This window comes from Budorcas taxicolor, chromosome 11 (genome assembly GCF_023091745.1).
Source record: "Budorcas taxicolor isolate Tak-1 chromosome 11, Takin1.1, whole genome shotgun sequence".
NCBI classification, from domain to species: domain Eukaryota; kingdom Metazoa; phylum Chordata; class Mammalia; order Artiodactyla; family Bovidae; genus Budorcas; species Budorcas taxicolor.
In genome coordinates this window covers 121,822,775-121,844,107 of record NC_068920.1, presented here as the reverse complement: position 1 = coordinate 121,844,107, position 21,333 = coordinate 121,822,775, and the positions used below count along the sequence as shown (strand labels likewise).

General features: G+C 36.2%; 1 protein-coding gene across 1 annotated transcript in view; it reads left to right on the top strand.

Annotated features, from left to right (window-relative positions):
* Positions 1-21,333, top strand: part of VPS54 (VPS54 subunit of GARP complex) — a 97,261-nt gene that overhangs the window by 69,108 nt on the left and 6,820 nt on the right. The window contains exons 13-21 of the mRNA XM_052648802.1: positions 1,735-1,864; positions 2,483-2,664; positions 3,245-3,357; positions 6,643-6,706; positions 10,077-10,182; positions 11,047-11,134; positions 11,694-11,815; positions 11,927-12,007; positions 19,314-19,421. Of these exons, the coding sequence (XP_052504762.1) occupies positions 1,735-1,864; positions 2,483-2,664; positions 3,245-3,357; positions 6,643-6,706; positions 10,077-10,182; positions 11,047-11,134; positions 11,694-11,815; positions 11,927-12,007; positions 19,314-19,421 (994 nt within the window). The remainder of the gene's footprint in view (positions 1-1,734; positions 1,865-2,482; positions 2,665-3,244; positions 3,358-6,642; positions 6,707-10,076; positions 10,183-11,046; positions 11,135-11,693; positions 11,816-11,926; positions 12,008-19,313; positions 19,422-21,333) is intronic.

Genomic DNA, 21,333 nt, shown 5'->3' with positions numbered 1-21,333 from the left:
GTTCCCAAAGAGTCGGACAGGACTGAGCGACTAAGCACAGAGATGTCTTTAAGTTTCATCTATATTGTAGTGTGTCAGAATTTCCTTCTTTTTTTGAGGCCGAATGATATTCCATTATAGGTATATACCACATTTTACCCATTGATCTGTCAGTGGACTCTTGGGTTGCTTCCATCCCTTGGCTGTTCTAAATAGTGCCACTGTGCGAATGAGTGTGCAAATACCTCTTTGAGATCCTGCTTTCAACTCTTTTGTATATGTAACCAGACACTGGTTCATGTTTGTGAGCAGTTTTTTGTTTTTCCTGTCAACAGTACAGAGATCCAGTTAGACTCAAAATTTTAAAAATCTTTTTTAAAAGCAAAATTACAAATAATTAAATAATTTATGAAGCTCAAACTTCCCAGCTTTATGGGATGTGGTACTGAAATAGCACTTGGGCTGTTTATAGAAGTAAATATTGGAATAGAGGAAGCTTAGCAGGTTAGAAATATAATTAGACTAATTCTGGGTTCTAGTCTCATGCTTTTAACCTTGTGACCTTGGGTAGATCACTTAAACTTTCAAGATTCAGTATCCTCCTCTGTTAAGTAGGAGCTTATCTGTCTGCCTCAGAGTGTGAGAACCAAGTTAAGATACTGTATCTGAAAGTGTTTTGAAAATATTAATCCTTCTATTATTTTAAGTACTAGTAAATAAACTTAATGACATAACTTTAAAGGATAGCAGGTAATAACTTTCTTCAATACCTTAACCCAGTGGTTTGCCTCAAATTAATAGACATCACATCCTCTTTGAAATGTCTTTGAAAGTTGTCGTTCTTTGGTCACTAAGTTGTGTCTAACTCTTTTACAACCCCATGGACAGTAGCCTGTCAGGCTTCTCTGTCCATGGTATTTCCCAGGCGAGAATACTGGAGTGGGTTGACATTTCCTTCTCCATGGGATCTTCCCAATCCAGGGAACAAACCCACGTCTCTTGCATTGACAGACAGAATCTTTACTGCTGAGCCACCACGTAGGAAAATTATGCTAAGGCACTGCACTTTAACACTAAGCTGAATTTTTGGCACAAAATCAGTGATCTTTATACATGCTCTGAGGGGGTGGGGTGGGGAATGCATAAAAAGACAAAAAGTCTTTACATTTCTTCCTCAAAATTGGAATAAATGCATTACATATTATAAATACTCCTATTTAATTGTAAGTTCCTTAAGAAAACATATTCCCTCCAGTGTCTAGTACTTAAATACAATAAATGCCCAAGAAATATTAGTTCAGTTGATCTAACTGTTATTAGTCATTCATAATTATAAGCAAAAAGCCGGCCTGTTTGTTCCTTCCTTCCATTTCTTTCCTCTTCCTTCCACTATGTCATCCTGGGCAATCTGTGTACAACCTGCCATAGCTATGACCTTGTACCTAATGTTTTGTTTTGTTTGTTTGTTTTTGGCTATAGTTTTTGCAGAATTTCCAGTCAGAGTCTGAATTAAGTATTAAAAATACTACAGCAGAGAGAGAAGATTATTATTAAAGATTAGGGAGAAGTTTATTTGTACTATCTGAACTTGCTTATATGATGCCCTGCCACAAAATTAAAACTGTGTGACACATCAAAACAGATTTTTCCCTTAAATGTAAATTTTACAGCTTTTTGTTTTTTATTGGTATGTCATCTGTGGAGATCAGTGTGTTCACAGCTTTTCTTGACTTAATCTCTTTTTGTCATTTTCAGGGTCAATGAAGATGTGAAATTAACTGACTTAGAGCTAGGAAAGCTGGCAAACAATACCCAGGAGTTATTGTATAGTGCCTCAGATATATGCCATGATCGAGCCGTCAAATTTCTCATGTCAAGAGCAAAGGTTATTTGTTTTGATAAAGTTTAGATATTTTTTACATAGTAAAATTATTTTGAAAATATAGAATATATCCTTGCTTGTATCCCTATATTGTGCATAATGTATATTATATTTTTAACACTTAATAGACCACTATTTTAACATCTAATAGACCACTAGTGTGGTCTATTAGGGAGTGGTCTATTAGGGAGGTGCTAAAATGCAAAATAATCCAAATAAAAGAAATAGTAAAACTTAAGCTTGAATTTCAAATAAATGATTAAAAGACTTAATAAATATTTGAAATTAATATGCTATTTTTATACATATATATGTGTATTGCTAACCAAATAATTTATTAAGAGAATTAGTCATTCTCCAGTATTATGAAACTTGTGTAGTATGACCTGAATTTATTTGACTTACTTTATCTTAAAGGGATCAGAATAAAATTTAGACATCTTAAACTTTTAATGGTTGATCTCTGGGACTAAAGTATTGGGAAATTTCATTAAAAATTATCTTCAAATAATTTTTAGGAATTAGTATAAGTATTATAAATTAATATTAAGTTGGTTTTATAGCTATTCCATATTTTGTATTATACTAACTCATAAATATTATATTATCTTTAAAATTTAGGATGGTTTTCTTGATAAGCTAAATTCCACGGAATTCATATCACTTTCCAGATTAATAGAAGCATTCATTTTAGAAACTGAACAGATATGTGGGAGAAAAAGCATGTCATTACTTGGAGCACTTCAGAGCCAAGCAAATAAATTTGTAAATAGGTTTCATGAAGAGAGAAAAACCAAACTCAGGTATTATTACCATGTCCATTCTGTTCATTTTTTCTCCTTTTTCTTTATAAAACACAGTTATATTTAAAAGAGGAAACTTCATTGATTGGCCAATTAAAACCCCTGACAATTATTTTTCTTTTTAATTATAGACATTGTGTAATTAAAATCACCATTTCTTGGCTTTTGAAAGTGGAGTTAGAATGTTTATTTCCATGAAAGTACTTATCCTGATAGACTGACTTTTGCTTTCCCACTCAAAGTGAAGTTAATTATGTTTTACCATTCTTCTTGACTAGGCTAAGAGATATAAAAAGGAAAATATTTCCTGAAACTATTTGTACTGTTTATGAATGACCTCAGTTTGTTAAGCTGTTCAGCACTTTTTAAAAGTCTCATGTACTAGCAACAGCCTATGACCGTTACTGTTTAGAAAGTCAAATGCCTTGTATTGCATGGGCTCTACTTGAATTTAACTAAGATACATGTAGTCTGAAATATATAAGTCTTAAGTACTCACTTGGCTTTTCTTTTTCTTTTCACCCTAAGAGATAGGGTTGAAATATTATTGAAGTTTATCTTTCTTTTTACTTTTGAATAGCCTTCTCTTAGACAATGAACGCTGGAAGCAAGCTGATGTTCCTGCAGAATTTCAGGATCTTGTTGATTCTATATCAGATGGAAAGATTGCTTTACCTGAAAAAAAATCAGGGGGTATGTGTACTCTTTTACACATTCTGTTTCAGTTTTATATTGTTTGTTAATTTTGTAAGAGTGCTTAATATTTTTTTAATTGATAGTGCCTCTTAGAAACCTTAGAACTCATATTCCCAGCTTAGTTAGTAAGTAGTTGACTTGAAAAGTATGTGGCAATTTATAATAATTTAAAATATTTATTGACTATTAACCATATTCCAAACATTGGACCAAGTGCTTTACATGCATTTACTCTCCCAGCAACCTACGATAAAGATACTATTGTTACCTTATTTAGTATTGAGGAGGCATGAGGCTGCCAGGGGTTACAGAATTTGGTATAAATGAAGATCTGTGGTTTGGAGAAGGCAATGGCACCCCACCCCAGTACTCTTGCCTGGAAAATCCCATGGACCGAGGAGCCTGGTAGGCTGCAGTCCATGGGGTTGCGAAGAGTCGGACACAACTGAGCAACTTCACTTTCTGTTTTCACTTTCATGCGTTGGAGAAGGAAATGGCAACCCACTCCAGTGTTCTTGCCTGGAGCATCCCAGGGATGGGGGAGCCTGGTGGGCTGCTGTCTATGGGGTCACATAGAGTCGGACACGACTGAAGCGACTTAGCAGTTGTGTAATTTTATAGCTGTGTTCTTAACCACTGTACTATATTGTTTAGAGAATATGTATTATACTGGTAAACTTCTACTATGTGTCAAGATATTGAGACATAGATAAAGGTATAATTTTACTTTAAAAGGGCTAAGTCTAATGAAAAATATATTTATTAGCAGTCATAAGTAAGGTAGTAGTGATATGCTAGAGAAAACCAAAATGGAAAGAACCATAGAAAAAAAAATTATGAAGGAGACTACAGAGGAAGGGCAGGGAGGCAGGACAATCTAGAAGACAAAAGTTAAAAAATTAGAGTTTCGAGAAGAAAATTGTCATTGGTATTATATATCAATCAGGTTTCTTGTGAAAGATACACAATGGCTAGAACTATTTTTGTATGCCAGTTAAAGTGTAATACCAGGATGCATTGTAGTTATGAAGTTCTTGAATGTTTTTAATGGAGGAGGCAGTTGCACTTTCAGTTTTTATGCATTTAATGAAAGTTTAATATTTTTACATAGGAATATTTAAAAATTGTATACTGTATCATAAAATACAACTGTATTGCAAGAGAAAGAGTGATAGTGACCACTTGTTTAACACACAGGAGATAATTTACAGTCTTTTTAATTCAGTGGAGTGATAGAGCCAGATTGTAGTTCATTGCTGAGTAATTCAAAAGGAAGAGCAGACGAGTGTAAGGCTACCTTTTCAAACAGGCCTTTTAAGTTTGGCCCTGAAGGGAAAGTAAATGATGAAATGGCAGCTAGAGACACAAGAGCTATTAGAGAGACTATTACCTTTAAATTTCCTTAGGGAATTGAGAGAATTTTAAGATAAGAGAAACTGAATTATACTTTTATGCTTAATAGAAAGAGGAAGAAGGTTGATTTAAAATAAGAGTGACATAGAATGATTCTAGGGGTAGGACCCCTGGAATTGAATCCACAGTTCAAGAGAGGGGCTCCCTCTGCCCACTGTAACTAGAGGGGATGAGGAACAGGTGAAAATTAGAGTAATTCAAATATAGTCGAGAGAGAAATTAAAGAAATGAAGTAAATTTCTGTTTAGTGACCATTGTTAGTAGATAACAGTGTTGGGTGGTAGTCACGATTTTTAAATTGATTGTATGATATTAGCAAAGCAAAAGTGTTTAAGTGGTAAAGACTAAAAGAAAAATAAGATACTCTGATCATCCTAAATCACAAACTTAAAACTATAGGACTTATTAGCCATCTGTTCTTTCACGCTGTATTTGATTGGAGTTCACTATCCTGAACACATTCCAATTTTGAATTAAAATCATAACTCTAGTGTGATTTAATTTATCATGTGTTTTTCCCACAGAGTGAATTCTTTATTTTCACTTCCTCTTTGTAGGATACGGACAGTAGAAAGTTTCTCTTACAAACCCTGCTCTGTCTTTTGTTTTTCTCTGACCAGGAAGAAAGTATATGCCATTAGAAATTCATTAATATTTTACTAGTTCATGCAAAGTGAAGGATCCTGGGTTATATTCATTCACCTCTCATCCATTTATTGAGTTACTAACTACTTATTGAGGCATGGGGAGATGAAGTTTAATGGATAGCAGTAAATATTAATTTAGTGCTTACCCAATGCTAGACAGTTTGTTCTAAGCACTTTACATGGTTATCTCATTTACAGGTCCATGAGCTGTAGTATTCCCATTTAACAGATACGGAAACTGAGGCACAAAGAGGTTAAGCAACATACCTAAGGTTACATGACTAGAAAGTGGTAGAGCTGGGATCCAACTGCAGGCAGACTGATGTTAGGGCCCCTTTTTAACTACTGTGCTAAGTCACTTCTCTGCAGTATTGAGTGTTGGTTGAGGCACAATCCCTGTCCTCAAGAAACTTTAATCTGACATATAGAGTGAATTGTGGTTAGAAATTATATCACACTGAATTTCTTTACTTGAAAGAAATGAAGATGTAGATATTTAATGTCTTAGAACAAAGGGAGTTGAAACTTAGGGAATCATTATGACTTACTTGCCCATGGTACTCTGTTTAACTGGCTGATTCAAGACAGTAATCCAGTCCACTGTTCTTTTCACCTCAACATAACTGAATTTTGTTTTTTAATGATAAAGAATACCATGTACTGAAAATAAAGTAACTTTTGGATAAATATCATAAAAACTAAATATATAATCTCTCCACTGAATTTAGGTATTAACTTGTATTCTAAAGATTATAATAAAACCAGCTGAAATGCTAGTTATGCTTTTCCAGCTAATAACACTCTTTTACTTCTTATAATAACACTCTTACTTCTTATCAGCCATCTGCCATGTACCAGACCTAGAGGACAGCTAGTTTGTAAGCATTATCTCTTTCACTGACAACTACACTTAAAGATAGATATCATTGTCTATGTTTAATGGATACAGATACTGAGACTCTAAAGAAGTAATTGGTCCAAAGTCATTTATCCAGTAATTGGTAATACTGGAACTCAAATTCAAATTTCTCTGATTCCAAATCCAATATACTTTACTTACTTTGTGCTAAATTGTTTTCCAAGAAGTAGGTTTATTTGCAAAAATGAGGTTGTTCCAGGCCTTAGACAGGAACTTTTTCAGTTTTTTTCCTAGTTTAAATTTTTTATACAGTATTTTGTTTCATCTTATACCCATGTCTCTTTATTTGTTTTAACTCTTTAGCTACAGAAGAAAGAAAACCAGCTGAAGTTCTTACTGTTGAGGGGCAACAGTATGCTGTTGTTGGGTGAGTGACACATTTTTCTTTGTTAGTTAGGTCAAGTGTTTAAAATATAGGTCTTCTAGTTACTCCTTGATGTGAACTGGAAATTTTAGATTAACAACTATAAATCTTACAAAGAATTTTAAATAAATTTTGTGGATTCCTTTTTATTTTGTTGTATTCTGTATCCATTAGAGACTACACTGGCTAAACAAAAAAGGTGTTGGTTGATTTTTCTCTTACAACAAGAACTTTGAGGTACATCCAAATGGCAACCCACTCCAGTGTTCTTGCCTGGAAAATCCCAGGGACGGGGAAGCCTGGTGGGCTGCTGTCTATGGGGTCTCACGGAGTCAGACACGACTGAAGCGACATAGCAGCAGCAGCAGCAAGGGTGCTACAGTGGCTCTCTGCTGTAAATGTCTCAGGCTCTTTCTGTCTTTTTTACCTGCAACTTTTCTTGGTGTGCAATGTGCAGCATATTGAAGTTGTGAGCTCTGGAGTCAAACTGCTTAGGTTTGAATCCCAGCAACTCTGTTACTTTGTGACTTTGGGCAAGTTACTCTGTGTGCCTTAGTTTCCTTCTTTGTAAAACAAAATCTGGGCAATAGTACTGTACTTAGAATTATTGTGAAACAGGTAATTCCTGTAAAGCATCTTGCACAGTTCTAGTTCACCTAACAAGAATTTGATAGTTGTTGGTAGTTATTTCCATTACCATCATTTGTCATTAGGTCTTTTATTCTTTTACCAATAACAGTATTTCAAATTCAAGTTAACTAAGAAAAATATAAATTCCAGTGTTGTTTGTCTAGGGCTTTATGCCTTTTATTAATAGATACTTAAGATGATATCTTCATATACTTTCATAACACTTAATAGTTTAGGTATTTTCATATATATGATCTCATTTGATCTCTCCAATCACACTATGAAATAGACATTTCAGGTATTATTGTTCCCTTTCTACGGTTAAGAGAATTGGAGCTTAGAAGTTTAAGTATTTATTTTTATTTTTATTTTTATTTTTTTGTATCCTGTCTTTTTCACTTAGTTTATTTAATACATTTCTTCTTTTTTTTATTTTATTTTATAGTTTTTTATTTTTTTAATTTTAAAATCTTTAATTCTTACATGTGTTCCCAAACATGAACCCCCCTCCCACCTCCCTCCCCATAACATCTCTGTGGGTCATCCCCATGCACCAGCCCCAAGCATGCTGTATCCTGCGTCAGACATAGACTGGTGATTCAATTCTTACATGATAGTATACATGATAGAATGCCATTCTCCTAAATCATCCCACCCTCTCCCTCTCCCTCTGAGTCCAAAAGTCCGTTATACACAGCTGTGTCTTTTTTCCTGTCTTGCATACAGGGTTTTCATTGCCATCTTTCTAAATTCCATATATATGTGTTAGTATATTGTATTGGTGTTTTTCTTTCTGGCTTATAAAATTACTCACATGGAGCCAGAATTAGAATCAAAATCTAGCTCCCATTATCTATACCAGAATTCTTTTTCGCTTTTCTTCTTTGTTTCTTGTCACTGCTGCTGCTAAGTCACTTCAGTTGTGTCTGACTCTGTGTGACCCCATAGATAGCAGCCCACCAGGCTTCCCCGTCCCTAGGATTCTCCAGGCAAGAACACTGGAGTGGGTTGCCATATCCTTCTCCAATGCATGAAAGTGAAAAGTGAAAGTGAAGTCACTCAGTTGTGTCCGACTCTCAGCGACCCCATGGACTGCAGCCTACCAGGCTCCTCCGTCCATGGATTTTCCAGGCAAGAGTACTGGAGTGGGGTGCCATTGCCTTCTCTGGTTTCTTGTCACTAAAAGAGTCTTTTCTGAAATAGCCATCCCCTCCAGGAAGAATGAATGATCCTCGCCTTGTAACTCTGTGTGCCTCTATCATGGCTTTCTGCAGTGTAGTAGAGTTACTTATTTGTGTATGTATCTCCCTGGTTATTATCTGAATTCCTCAAAGATGGGTCTCATTTACCATTTTAATTTTTCTTGGCACCTAATAAGCACTCAATTAGTGTGAATAGAATTTATGCTTTTTCTCAACCTGTATATATTCTCCAAAACTCCAAAGTACAACCATTGTAAGCTAAAGCTTCCATTCCTTTCTTTTCTGGAATTCTTTTCCATTTCTAGTAGGACAAAACTTTTTTCAACCTCACTGTAATCTTACTCCTTCAGTCTAATTGTCATTTCTTTCCGTAATTACCCATTGTAATTGGCCCTCAATATCCGCAGGTTCTGCATCCCACTAACCAGCATGTAGAACCCATGGATATAGAGGGAAGACTTTACTCTGCCATTTTATATAAAGGACTTGAGCATGCATGAGTTTTGGTATTCACAGGGTATCCTGGAACCAGTCCTCTGGGAATACTGAGGAAGGACTGTGTCTTGTTACTCTTCCCTTGCTTAATGGAAATGGTCCCCTCTAGCTATCTGTCTTTCTTGCTCTTTAAGCTAAGAGACTACTGCCAAAAAGATGAACTCTCTGGCTAAAGGGGAAGTATTGTATATTCAGCAAGAAGATTACAAAAGATAGCAATGGACTGCTGCCCAATAAAGCAGACTCTAGGATTATGCATGGAGAGTAATGTATAGTCTAACAATTAAGCTGTTATAAAAGCTAGATAGTCTCCTCCTTGAAGCACTGCTCTTTCTTCTTCAGACTTTTATAAAACATTATTTTACATGGATCACTCATTTCTCAGAATCTCATTGAATTTAGATGTCCTGTAATGAATGGCTGTTTCCCCCTTAATGTCAACCTTATTTAACCTCCCAGTGGTGTCTCTTTTCAGATTGTGACATATCTTGCTAATGAGCTTATAACTTTCTCATCTTTGGAAAACCTTTTGTGACTTACCAATAAGCTTCTTAGGAGATACATTGTTCTCAGAAGCCACAATTTCTTTTATCTCACTTAGAAAATCTAGACTAGGCCCTTCCTTAATTCAACATTTATAATAACCTGCTACATAATCAGAAACACTGCTTAAACTTTTTTCAGTATTGGCCAAGGATTTTTAAATTGGCCAAGGAATGGGATACCTGCCTTACTGAAAAGACTTACTGCAAGTGTCACACAGAGAGTGATGTGCTCATAGCACAAAATTTAAGGAAGTACCCTTTCTCAGTGTCATGAAAGTGCATGCCCTACAGTTGCACAACCTTGAAACTGAGTGCCTTCTTAATTTTACACCCTAGAGGTTTTCTGTTACCTTACTCTAGTCCCTACTTGCTCTACTTATAGGTAAAACCCATCATTGAACAGTTGCCAAAATCAGTATTGATTTTTGTATGTGAAATCAGTTTGATTTTTCTTGTTTTGAGTGCCTACTGGTTCATCTCCCTCTCTCTTTTTTTGGGTAGAACTGTATTGCTGTTGATAAGAATTATCCTTGAATATTGCCAGTGTGTGGATAATATCCCATCTGTGACTACTGACATGCTCACTCGTCTATCAGACTTATTGAAGGTATGTATGATTTCACTTTTATGGAAAAATAGTTGGAAGAAGTAATAGATTAGGGTGTGAGTAATCTTCCAACTCTTAGACATTTCAAGGTCATGGTATCTTTAAGACATTAATTTTGTGACATTTGGCTGTGGTTGATTCACAACATGTTATCTGAAGGCCACCTGCTTCCTTCTCACTCAACGTTTAGTGATTCCTCATTACACCTATAGAGTTGTTAATGACATTGGAGACAGGAGTTGATTTGTTCGTTAGGTGCTGAACATGACTGAGGCCACTTAGGTCAAAAAACCTGGACTGGTTTCAAATGTGCATGGAAGGAATTCACTGAACTTTACAAAATTCATCTCACTAAGGTTAGAGATTTTTCTTTAAATCATTCTTTCAGAACCATTGATGTGAAGTGAAACTGTGGTGATAGTTTTATTCAGCCATTTCATATTAATAGATATTTTAAACTGCTAGATAGAAAAAAGGCTTTATTAATCTATCAATTAATTCTATTCCAAAGTTGTCATATTTTAGTCCAGAAAGATTTTGTTACCCTTTTGAAAATAGGACTATCCAATTACAAAGACTAAAACAACAAGTTTTATGATTGCAAATTCAAGATTAATTTTTGAACAACTGATTTTTAGAATTTCTCAACTTTTTCCTACCAGACTGTAAATACTATTATTGGGAAACATCCCCTTTTTTTTTCTGTCATTACATAAACAAATCCTAATTGCTGCTACTAGAAAAATTCATTTCGTCCTTGAATAAGAGGAAAGAGGAATGTATTATTAGAATTAACACATTGCCAGCATATAAAGTGTAGTTTTTAATAAATTGTTGGTTTTTTTCTCTTCCTTCTTTTGTTAGTACTTCAATTCAAGAAGTTGCCAGTTAGTTCTTGGAGCTGGTGCACTGCAAGTTGTTGGACTAAAAACAATAACTACAAAAAATTTGGGTATGGATTCTTGCATTTAATTTACATGCTGAGGCATTTCAGTGATATCACTACACTTAGGTTTTTATTATATGTGGTTTTTTTGTGCCTCTAACCAAAGGCTCTAAAAGTAGCAGTTCTACTTTACTTTTTTTATGCATTGCCATAATTGAAAAATAACTTCTGGAGAAATGTTACAAGGAATTTTTAGTTTAATAAATGTAAGTTATTAGAAGTTACACTACTGTTTAAAAAATGTTAAAATATAATATGTATTAAGTACATAAGTGTGTATGGGGTGAAAGGTATCAATGTCATGAGAATCAGTTGTCCCCTTAGCTTCCTCATGCCATTCTACCCACAGCTTGAGTCCATTGGGAAAATTAGCATAATTCATTACATCATTCAGTATCAGATGATTTTCTTCAACAAAATGAAATATGTTGCTGTCACTGTGTTCTCCGTTTATGTAATAAACTTGGGTCTGTAGAAAATTGATTTTTTACATAATTTGATAAGTAATTAAAGTCAGCTAATACCTTTTTTTCCTCCACGATATGTCCATCTCCTGGATCTTCAGCTCTTTCTTCACGCTGTTTGCAGTTAATTGTGCACTACATTCCTGTGATCCGGGCTCATTTTGAAGCTCGACTGCAACCTAAGCAATACAGTATGCTTAGGCATTTTGATCATATCACTAAGGTACCTTTTCATGTATTTTCTACTGGAGTTTCATAAATTTTAACTCCTTAATTGTTAAGTATTTTAGATGTGTCCCAGGTCTTTAATGTACAATGTTATTTCTCATTATAGGACTACCATGACCACATAGCTGAAATATCAGCTAAGCTTGTAGCGATAATGGATAGCTTATTTGACAAGCTGTTATCTAAGGTAATGATTTATGGAAATTATTAAGCTTTGCTTAAAAGCATTGTGACTTTTCACAGTTCTAACAAGTCAAAATTCTTCAGAATTTAGGGAAAAACTTGAATGTTCAGATCACCCAAATAGTTGATCTTCATTTCCTAAGGGATTTGAGGATAGGGATGAGGGAAGATGATTTCAAAGATGAGAGAGACCCTTTACAGAAGTAATTTTATATTAGCTGCATTGAAAATTATGTATCTTCTTAAAAACATTTTAGTTTCAAAGCTTCCAGAGATAGAATTGAGAAAATAAAAATCAAAATAGGGAAAAAATTAAATTATTTGTGATAAAGTGTGTTACTTTATTTTTTAGGCTAAAAAGCAGAGCCTGAAGTGCTGGGTTATTTCTATCATAGATACTCAGTTTCAGTATTTGTTTCTTATTTGCTTCCCATTCTAAATAGGTCATTAAAAGTAGCACTGTTTTCTAAAGAATTCTTAATCACACCGGGAAAGTATCTTCAGAAAAATGCCACTTAATCAGGCCTAGTCACTTTTGCCCTATCTCTCACTCTTTACTTTCCCTAAATTACTCAGTACATGTTTTAGAGAGAAAGCAAAAATCTCATAACTTGAGAGTTTGAAGCTTTGTTTAGTTTATACTTTTGCCCCAGAGCATTTTTAGAGTAATCTCATAAAGCAAGGCACTTTGATATGTTTTTCCTTCCACTTGGATCCTTCAAATTCTGAGATGGCAAGAGCAGCAGACACATAAAAATTATAAAAAGACAAGATACAGTGGTGCCCATTAACACACAAATCTTTGAAGTTGACAGTGAGAAAGCAGTGATTGGAAAATAAGATTGTGGTGTTTAATGTTTAGTTCTCAAACATTTTGGTCATAGGACCCCCTTTACATTCTTAAAAATAATTGAGGACCCCCAAATAGCTTTTGTTTATGCAGATACAGCTATTAGTGAGTATCATATTAGAAATTAAAACTAAAAAGATTTAAAACTCATCTAGAAAAATGGTACTGATGAACCTATTTGCAGGGCAATAATAGAGACACAGATGTAGAGAATGGATCTGACACAGTGGGGAAAGGAGAGGGTAGGATGAATTGAGAGTAGCGTTGAAATAGATACATTACCATTTGTGAAATAGATAGTTGGTGGGAAGTTGCTGTAGGGCACAGGGAGCTCAGCTTGGTGCTCTGTGACAACCTGAGAAGGGTGGGATAGGGGTTTCAGGGCAAGCTCAGGAGGAAGGGGATATATGTATGTAGATGGCTGATTCATGTTGTTATATGGCAGAAATCAGCACAACATTGTAGAGAAATTATCCTCCAATTAAAAATAAAAATTTGTTGTAGAAGAATAGAGAAACTTAAGGAATTTACAGTTGTGTGCAGACATACCCATATTATGCCCTCTAAATTACTAGTTTTGTGTGAAGAAAAATTATTATTTAGAAATTCTCTATTTTCTTCATGGTTGTGAAATGGAAGCTAAATTCAAAAACAGTTCCATTCCACCAGTTTCCTCTTTGATATATGACATTCTTCTGTGTGCCAAAAGTCAATGAATAATGCATGTAACTACCCTAAGAAGTTTACCATCTAATACAGCAGAGGACTTAACACCTAACAATATAAAGTGAAAGTGAAAGTGAAAGTGTTAGTCATTCAGTTGAATCCAACTCTTTGTGACCCCATGAACTGCAGCCTGCCAGGCTCTTCTGTCCATGGAATTCTACAGGCAAGAATACTGGAGTAGGTTGCCATTTCCTACTTCAGGGGATCTTCCTGACCCAGGGATAGAACCCAGATCTCCTGCATTGCAGGAAGATTCTTTACCATCTGAGCCACTAGGGTGATAATGTGAAAGTGAAGTCGCTCAGTCGTGTCCGACTCTTTGCGACCCCATAGACTGTAGCCTACCAGGCTCCTCCCTCCATGGGATTTTCCAGGCAATAGTACTGGAGTGGATTGCCATTTCCTTCTCCAGGGGATCTTTCCGATCCAGGGATCAAACCCAGGTCTCCCGCAATGTAGACAGACGCTTTACCGTCTAAGCCAAATGTAGAGTAAGGTAAATGTTAAATAGTGAGACTAATAATGAGCTGGGGAATAGAATGAAGCAAATCCAAAAAATGCTGGTACTCTTTAAACCTTTTCTTTATTCTGTCAGGTCATCCAGAGTTTTTGAACAAGAATTGGGACTATGGCTAGACTTTTTCCTATAACATTTTATTGCATTCTTTTTGGTAAAGAAAAATAAAGAAAATAATGTAATGGACTTCCCATGTATTTATCACGTGTATTTAACTATCATTAACATTTTTCTTTTTTTGTTGAAATATTCTGTGGTTAGTTTGAGGCCCTGTAACATTTCATCCCTAAGTACTTAAGAATATATTTCTAAAAACTTGGGGAGGGATACTTTTTTATATAATCACATGACTATATCAAACCAGCAAAATTTACAATAATTCCTTATTATCATCTAATACTTATTCCTATTTGAAACTTATCAGTTGTCCTAAGAAGTTATTTTACAATAATTTGTTTGAACAAAGGCTTTTACATGATCTACATATTACATTTGGTTATTATGCCTCTTAAGTCTTTTATAAACTTCAAACACCTCCCTCCCCATTTTTTATGTCTTTTTTTAATGTTAAGAATGTGGCTAGACATTTGCAACTTTGTGTTTTCTTTACTACCATCCCCACTGATGACTTTTCATGTTACCCCTACATGTTACATTTTCCCTGTATAGCGCTTAGTCATGTCCAACTGTTTGCGACCCCATGACTCAAGTCTGCCAGGCTCCTCTGTCCCCAGGGATTCTCCAGGCAAACATACTGGAGTGGGTTGCCATGCCCTCTTCAAGTCTCTCAGTCATGTCCAACTCTTCGTGACCCCATGGACTATACATTCCATGAAATTCTCTAGGCCAGAATACAGGAGTAAGTAGCCTTTCTCTTCTCCAGGGGATCTTCCCAACCCAGGGATCAAGCCCAGCTCTCCCACACTGCAGGCAGATTCTTTATCAGTTGAGCCGCAAAGGAAGCCCTGTATTATCAAGTCTGTATACCACTCCCTGCTCTACTTGCTTCCATGGGTTGCCCAGGAGTTTGGTCCAGTTTTTAATTCATACCAGAATAGCAGAGTGTTTGATTTGGGTTAGTCTCTCAATTTTTAGCTTTTCGTTTTCTTACCTGGAATTTTAATTTGGGGAAAGAGGAATAGCATAGTAATAAAATATAGGTTGATTCTAAGAAGCTAATAAGTAAGGGTACGTTTCCTTGAGCAGAATAAAGCATTAACATCTAATGATACTACTGGCTAGACTAATGTCCCAGCCACCATTAATTCATGTTGAGTTAAATTGTGTTAGGTTAACAGAGATACACAAAAGTAAAGAAACCTTTTATCTTGTCCCCAAATAGTAAAATATCTAGTATGATAATTATATCAGTAACTATTACAGGAGGTAGATTATATAAAGTATCATAATAAAGTAAGGAAATGATTCAGTGCTGTTAAAGCTTTTAATGTTTTGAAAGACATGGTTGTTAGCTGGGGAAGTAGGTCTGGGAAAGCTTAATAGATGAGGCATGCATATAAATTTTGCTTTTCACAATTAGAATGGGCTTCCCTGGTGGCTTGATGGTAAAGAATCCACTTGCTGATGCAGGAGACACAGGTTCAGTCCCTGGGTTGGGAAGATCCCCTGGAGAAGGACATGGCAACCCATTGCAGTATTCTTGCCCAGGAAATCCCATGGACAGAGGAGCCTGGCAGGCTACATATGGTTGCAAAAGAGTCGGACATGAGTTAGCGACTAAACAACAACAAGTAGAGCCGATTAAGTTGAGGCAAAGAGATACACTGAGGTAACAGCGTGAGTAGACATATTGATTGGAATCATAATAAGGAAGTTTAGTGTCAGGTTTTGGAGTTAGGTAGACCTAAGTTCAGAGAAGGCAATGGCACCCCACTCCAGTACTCTTGCCTGGAAAATCCCTTGGACAGAGGAGCCTGGTATGCTGCAGTCCATGGGGTCGCTGAGAGTCGGACACGGCTAAGCGACTTCACTTTCACTTTTCACTTTCGTGCGTTGGAGAAGGAAATGGCAACCCACTCCAGTGTTCTTGCCTGGAGAATCCCAGGGATGGGGGAGCCTGGTAGGCTGCCGTCTATGGGGTCGCACAGAGTCGGACACGACTGAAGCGACTTAGCAGCAGCAGCAGACCTAAGTTCAAATTCCATGTTTGTCACACATGAGCCATTGAAGAACCTTCAGCAAATTCTTAATTTATTTAAGCCTCAGTTTCTATCTCTAAATGGGGATGATAATAAAAATCTCATAAAGATGTAATGAGGATTTATGAGATAATATATGTGGAGCACTTTTCTTTTATCATATCTTTGTATCTGACTAGAGACAGTTCCAGTAAACATTGATTGCTAATGCTTTTGCTGTTGTTTTTAATAATAACAAAAGTAAGTAATTCTATATAGCTAATGTATTAGGGTGGGTAAGCCCAAGAGTAGAGTGGGAGATATGTTGGAAAGGTAGAAGAGGGCGTTGACTACCAGTGGAAAGCTAAGCAGTTTAAGTCAGGTTGATGGAGGTATAATTTATGTTGAGTAAAAGTCATCCTCAGTATATAGTTTGATGAATGTTAACCTGAATGAGGTAGTAAAAGGACTACTAAACACCCTCTAGGGCATTTTTGAAGTTAATCCTTTCCCAATACCCCAAAACCATGACAACCACTGATGTGATTTTCTTCTATTTAATTTTGTCTTTTCCAGTATGTCTTATAAATGGAATTATACAGAATTAACATCTTGTCCCAGGTTCCTTTCATTTAGCATAATGCTTTTGAAATTCATGGATGTTATCACATGTGTTAATATCTTGTTCATTTTTATTATAAAGTGGTATTGATTGAAGTACTACTATTTGTTTATTCATTTGATAAATAGATGTTTGGATTTTCTCCAGTTTCTGGCTGTTATGAATAATATACATTCATGGATACATCTTTGTATGGGCATGTGTTTTCTTTTGTGTAAATGCTTTGAATATATTGATGTTGGCATAGAAATGTAAAACTTTATGGCAACTTTATTAAAAAAACTGCCAAATTATTTTCCAAAGTGACTATACAATTTCATGATGTATAAGACTTCTGGATACTCTTTTATCTTCACCAGCTCTTTCTGTTGTCTGTTTTTTAACATTAGTCTTCTAGTGGGTCTGCATTGAGTGATATCTCATTGTGGTTTTAATTTCTATAATGACTAATATGTTGAGTATCTTTTCATGTGTTAGTTTGTCATCCGTACCTTATCTGTGGCAGTTTTTTGGTTGTCACAGTTTCGTGTGGAATGGTACTAGTAATTAGTGAGTAGAGACTAAGGATGCTACTGAATATCCTACAATACACAGGACAGCCCCCACAACAAAAAATTATCTAGCTCAGAATGTCAGTAGTGTAGAGGTTTAGAAATTCTGACCTAGAGTACTAACTAATGTGTAAAATAATTTAAAAGTATAATTGGTGAGACTTAGTCACTGATTCAGTACAAGGAAACAAAGAAAAGAAGGGGTTAAAAACTTAAGTTGGAGATTTCAAGTCTGTATAACCAGGAGGATGGTAATACTGGTAATAGTAATTGAAACAGGTAAGAGAGCAGGTTTGGGAAAGCTCATGGTAAGCTCAAATGTGGATTGGAGCATGTAATGAATGTAATAAAGGGGAGCATGTAATAAAGTGGTTCATAACTAGAGATATATTAGAAGTCATGGGATTGAGCAACACTGAAAAGAGAAATGTGAGGAAGATAAGAGAGGATTAATATTAAAGTTGCTTTGCACTTAGGAGCAGAGAAGGCAATGGCACCCCACTCCAGTACTTTTGCCTGGAAAATCCCATGGATGGAGGAGCCTGGTGGGCTGCAGTCCATGGGGTCGCTAGAGTTGGACACGACTGAGTGACTTCACTTTCACTTTTCACTTTCATGCATTGGAGAAGGAAATGGCCACCTGCTCCAGTGTTCTTGCCTGGATAATCCTAGGATAATCTTTAGGATTATCTAAATCATACCAGTGTACTGTTCCAGATGTAAGAATAATAAATGAATTTACGTAATTAAAAATTTTTAGTATAGATACTTGAAAATTAGGGTAAATATGATTACAATATTGGCCCACCTACAAAAGAAAAAGAACATTTTAGTTCTACCAGTTATATTGATTTCAGATATGACCACTTTGAACACATTCTAAAAATCATGTTTAAAAAACACTGTTAATTTGAAGGGCCTACTTTAATGATTCATTATTCTATATTGAGTCAGAATAATAGCTAACATTTTTGAGTACTTCCTTTATATCACACACAGTTTTGAGTTCTTATGAACCATCTTTTAAAATCCTCAGAACAAGCCCTTTGAGATATAGAGAAATAAGCTCACCTAATACAGAGAAGTAACTCACCCAATCTCACATAGGTAAGAATTTTAAGAGTTGGAATTTGAACCTAAGCAGTCCGTCTTTTGGAGAAGGCGATGGCACCCCATTCCAGTACTCTTGCCTGGAAATCCCCATGGATGGAGGAGCCTGGTAGGCTGCAGTCCATGGGGTTGCGAAAAGTCAGACACGACTGCGTAACTTCACTTTCACTTTTCACTTTCATGCATTGGAGAAGGAAATGGCAACCCACTCCAGTGTTCTTGCCTGGAGAATCCCAGGGACGGGGGAGCCTGGTGGGCTGCTGTCTCTGGGGTCGCACAGAGTCAGACACGACTGAAGCAACTTAGCAGCAGCAGCAGCAGCATCTCTGGGGCTTCCCAGGTTGCACCATGGTAAAGAATCTGCCTACCAGTGCAGGAGATGCAAGTTCCATCAGTTCCATCTCTGAGTCAGGATCCTCTGGAGTAAGTAATGGTAGCCTAGTCCAGTATTCTGGCCTGGAATATTCCATGGACAAAGGAGCCTGGTGGGCTACAGTCCATGGGGTCGCAAAGAGTCAGACCGTGACTGAGCAACGCATCACACGGCCCTTTTATGAAGGGGAGCAGTCTGTGTTCTTAGCCACTAAATTATGCTGGCTGTCTCAAAGTAGATTAGAATTTTTGATGAAAAAATTTTGAGATTTGCATGAGTAGCACAGAATATAGTTGAAGTGTAAGCTTCAACTATATCAGAGTTAGATGTGTAAGGGCAGAAAATAATATGTTTTAGGGAACAGTGGGGATAGTACATATTACAGAGGACATGAATATAATTCTCATTATTTTTCCCTGCCAGTATGAAGTGAAAGCTCCCGTTCCTTCTGCCTGTTTCAGGAATATTTGTAAGCAAATGGCAAAAATGCATGAAGCTATATTTGATCTCCTTCCTGAAGAACAAACGCAAGTGAGTAGTAATTCCTAAAACTATTATATATATCATAATATACATGCAGAATTGAAGTGTTTTTATGTACTGTTGGCACATGTAAGCTTAGTTCATATTCCAATATGATCATTATTATTTTTTTCCAGTTGTTATATTGACTTGTGGAACATGGATAGAAATTTCTGATTTCAAAGCCCTCCTTGCCCTGACAGGCTAGTGCAGTGGTAGCTTTGCTCTGTGGTCAGCCATTCTAAAAAGCACATTTTTATTTGTCCATTGGGTCATCAGAAGTCCCAGATTCTACCAACATTATTTATTACATTATTGGTTTGAAAATCAGGGTTAGCATTTAACCAGTGAATAGTAGAATAAGTTACACATTGATTATAATCCAAATTGGATAGGGAAGGAATTACTGTTTGACTTAATAACTCAAATCAGTATACTTTAATGTTTGTTAGGTCAGCATAAATGATGTGTAGTAGGCACAAATCAGGAAAAATAGCAAAATGGGTAGACTTTAGCATCTCTTGCCTATGAAGTATCCACCCTCTGCCTCTACTGTTTTCCCTACACTATCATCAGTGTTCTCTTCACTTTTCCATGACATTCCTACCCCTGACTTCCCTCAATTCCATTTCCTAGTAGTACTTTAAAGGTTCCAGTACTTCTTTTTTTCAGTCTTCTTTATCCACCTTAGTTTGTTCCCTTTATACCAGGTGATCAATCAAGCTTAGTTGTATTTAGGGTCTGGAAGATCCCCTGGAGGAGGGCATGGCAACCCACTCCAGTGTTCTTGCCTGGAGAGTCCCATGGACAGAGGAGCCTGGCGGGCTACAGTCTACGGGCTTGCAAAGAGTCGGACACGACTGAAGTGACTTAACAAACACAGTGTTATAATTAGTACAAGCCTAGTTGTTATATGACTAATGATCTTAGCTTTCACTGGAATTTTTGCTCTTCAGACAAATTTCTTATTTCAGTTTGTCTCTAATTGGTTGAGTGCATAGCATTGGTATTTGGGAGCAAAGTGTAGGTTTTGTGGTGTCTCTTCCCTGCTTTTTCTTCTGCTGGTCTCCTTTTCCACACCACCTTGAACTTCCATCTTGTACTAGCTATTACCATCTTCTCATGTTTTCCTAGGTTTTTATTAATCATACTAACTTTATGAATAAATATCATCCACCATCTCTGGGGCTCGCTGAGGACTTAGGAGGAGCTTTGAGATATGGAGCACCCACTAGGGTCTCTTTTTTCCTTTCTCAGTCTTCCTAGCCAAACCATCATTTTCAGTCCATATGCAAGATCCCCCACCTCTGACATTCCGACCTTCTAATTCTGGAGCAGGACTTAGCCAGGTCAGTGAGCTGAATACACAGGTATTTTGTGTATTTTTATCTGCATCTTCATTTAAAGTGAACTCTTTTCAAACCTGGGCACAAAGTTATTGTCATTTGAGTACCAGTGATTCCATAAAACTTCTTCATAGATGACTTTATATATTTTTGTCATGGAAAAGATATTTCACAAAATTGTTCCCATAGATTAATTTTATATAATTTCAGGTCAGGCATTTCCTAAAGAATTACTGGGCCATTGCATTAAAAATCTGCATATGTAGTGATAAAATACTTCCAAGTAATTTAGAAGGGTAACAATAGCCTTCCTTTTACCATTGTGACTTTTTTCTCTATCAGGTTCCTAGTTAATGCAGAATTCTCCATCTTTTCTCTATTCTTTTTACCTGTATGGTTCATCCCATTTACATATTCCAGAAGACTTTTAAGGGGCAGAAAGGCAGTAGTAAATCATATCACTAAAAGGAGTACTGCTGTTAAAGGCAAAAAGAGCTTTTACCCAACTAAGGAGAAAAACTATACTGAAATAGCAATTCTATACTTTCAGAGGAGCATTTTAAAAGTACATGCCA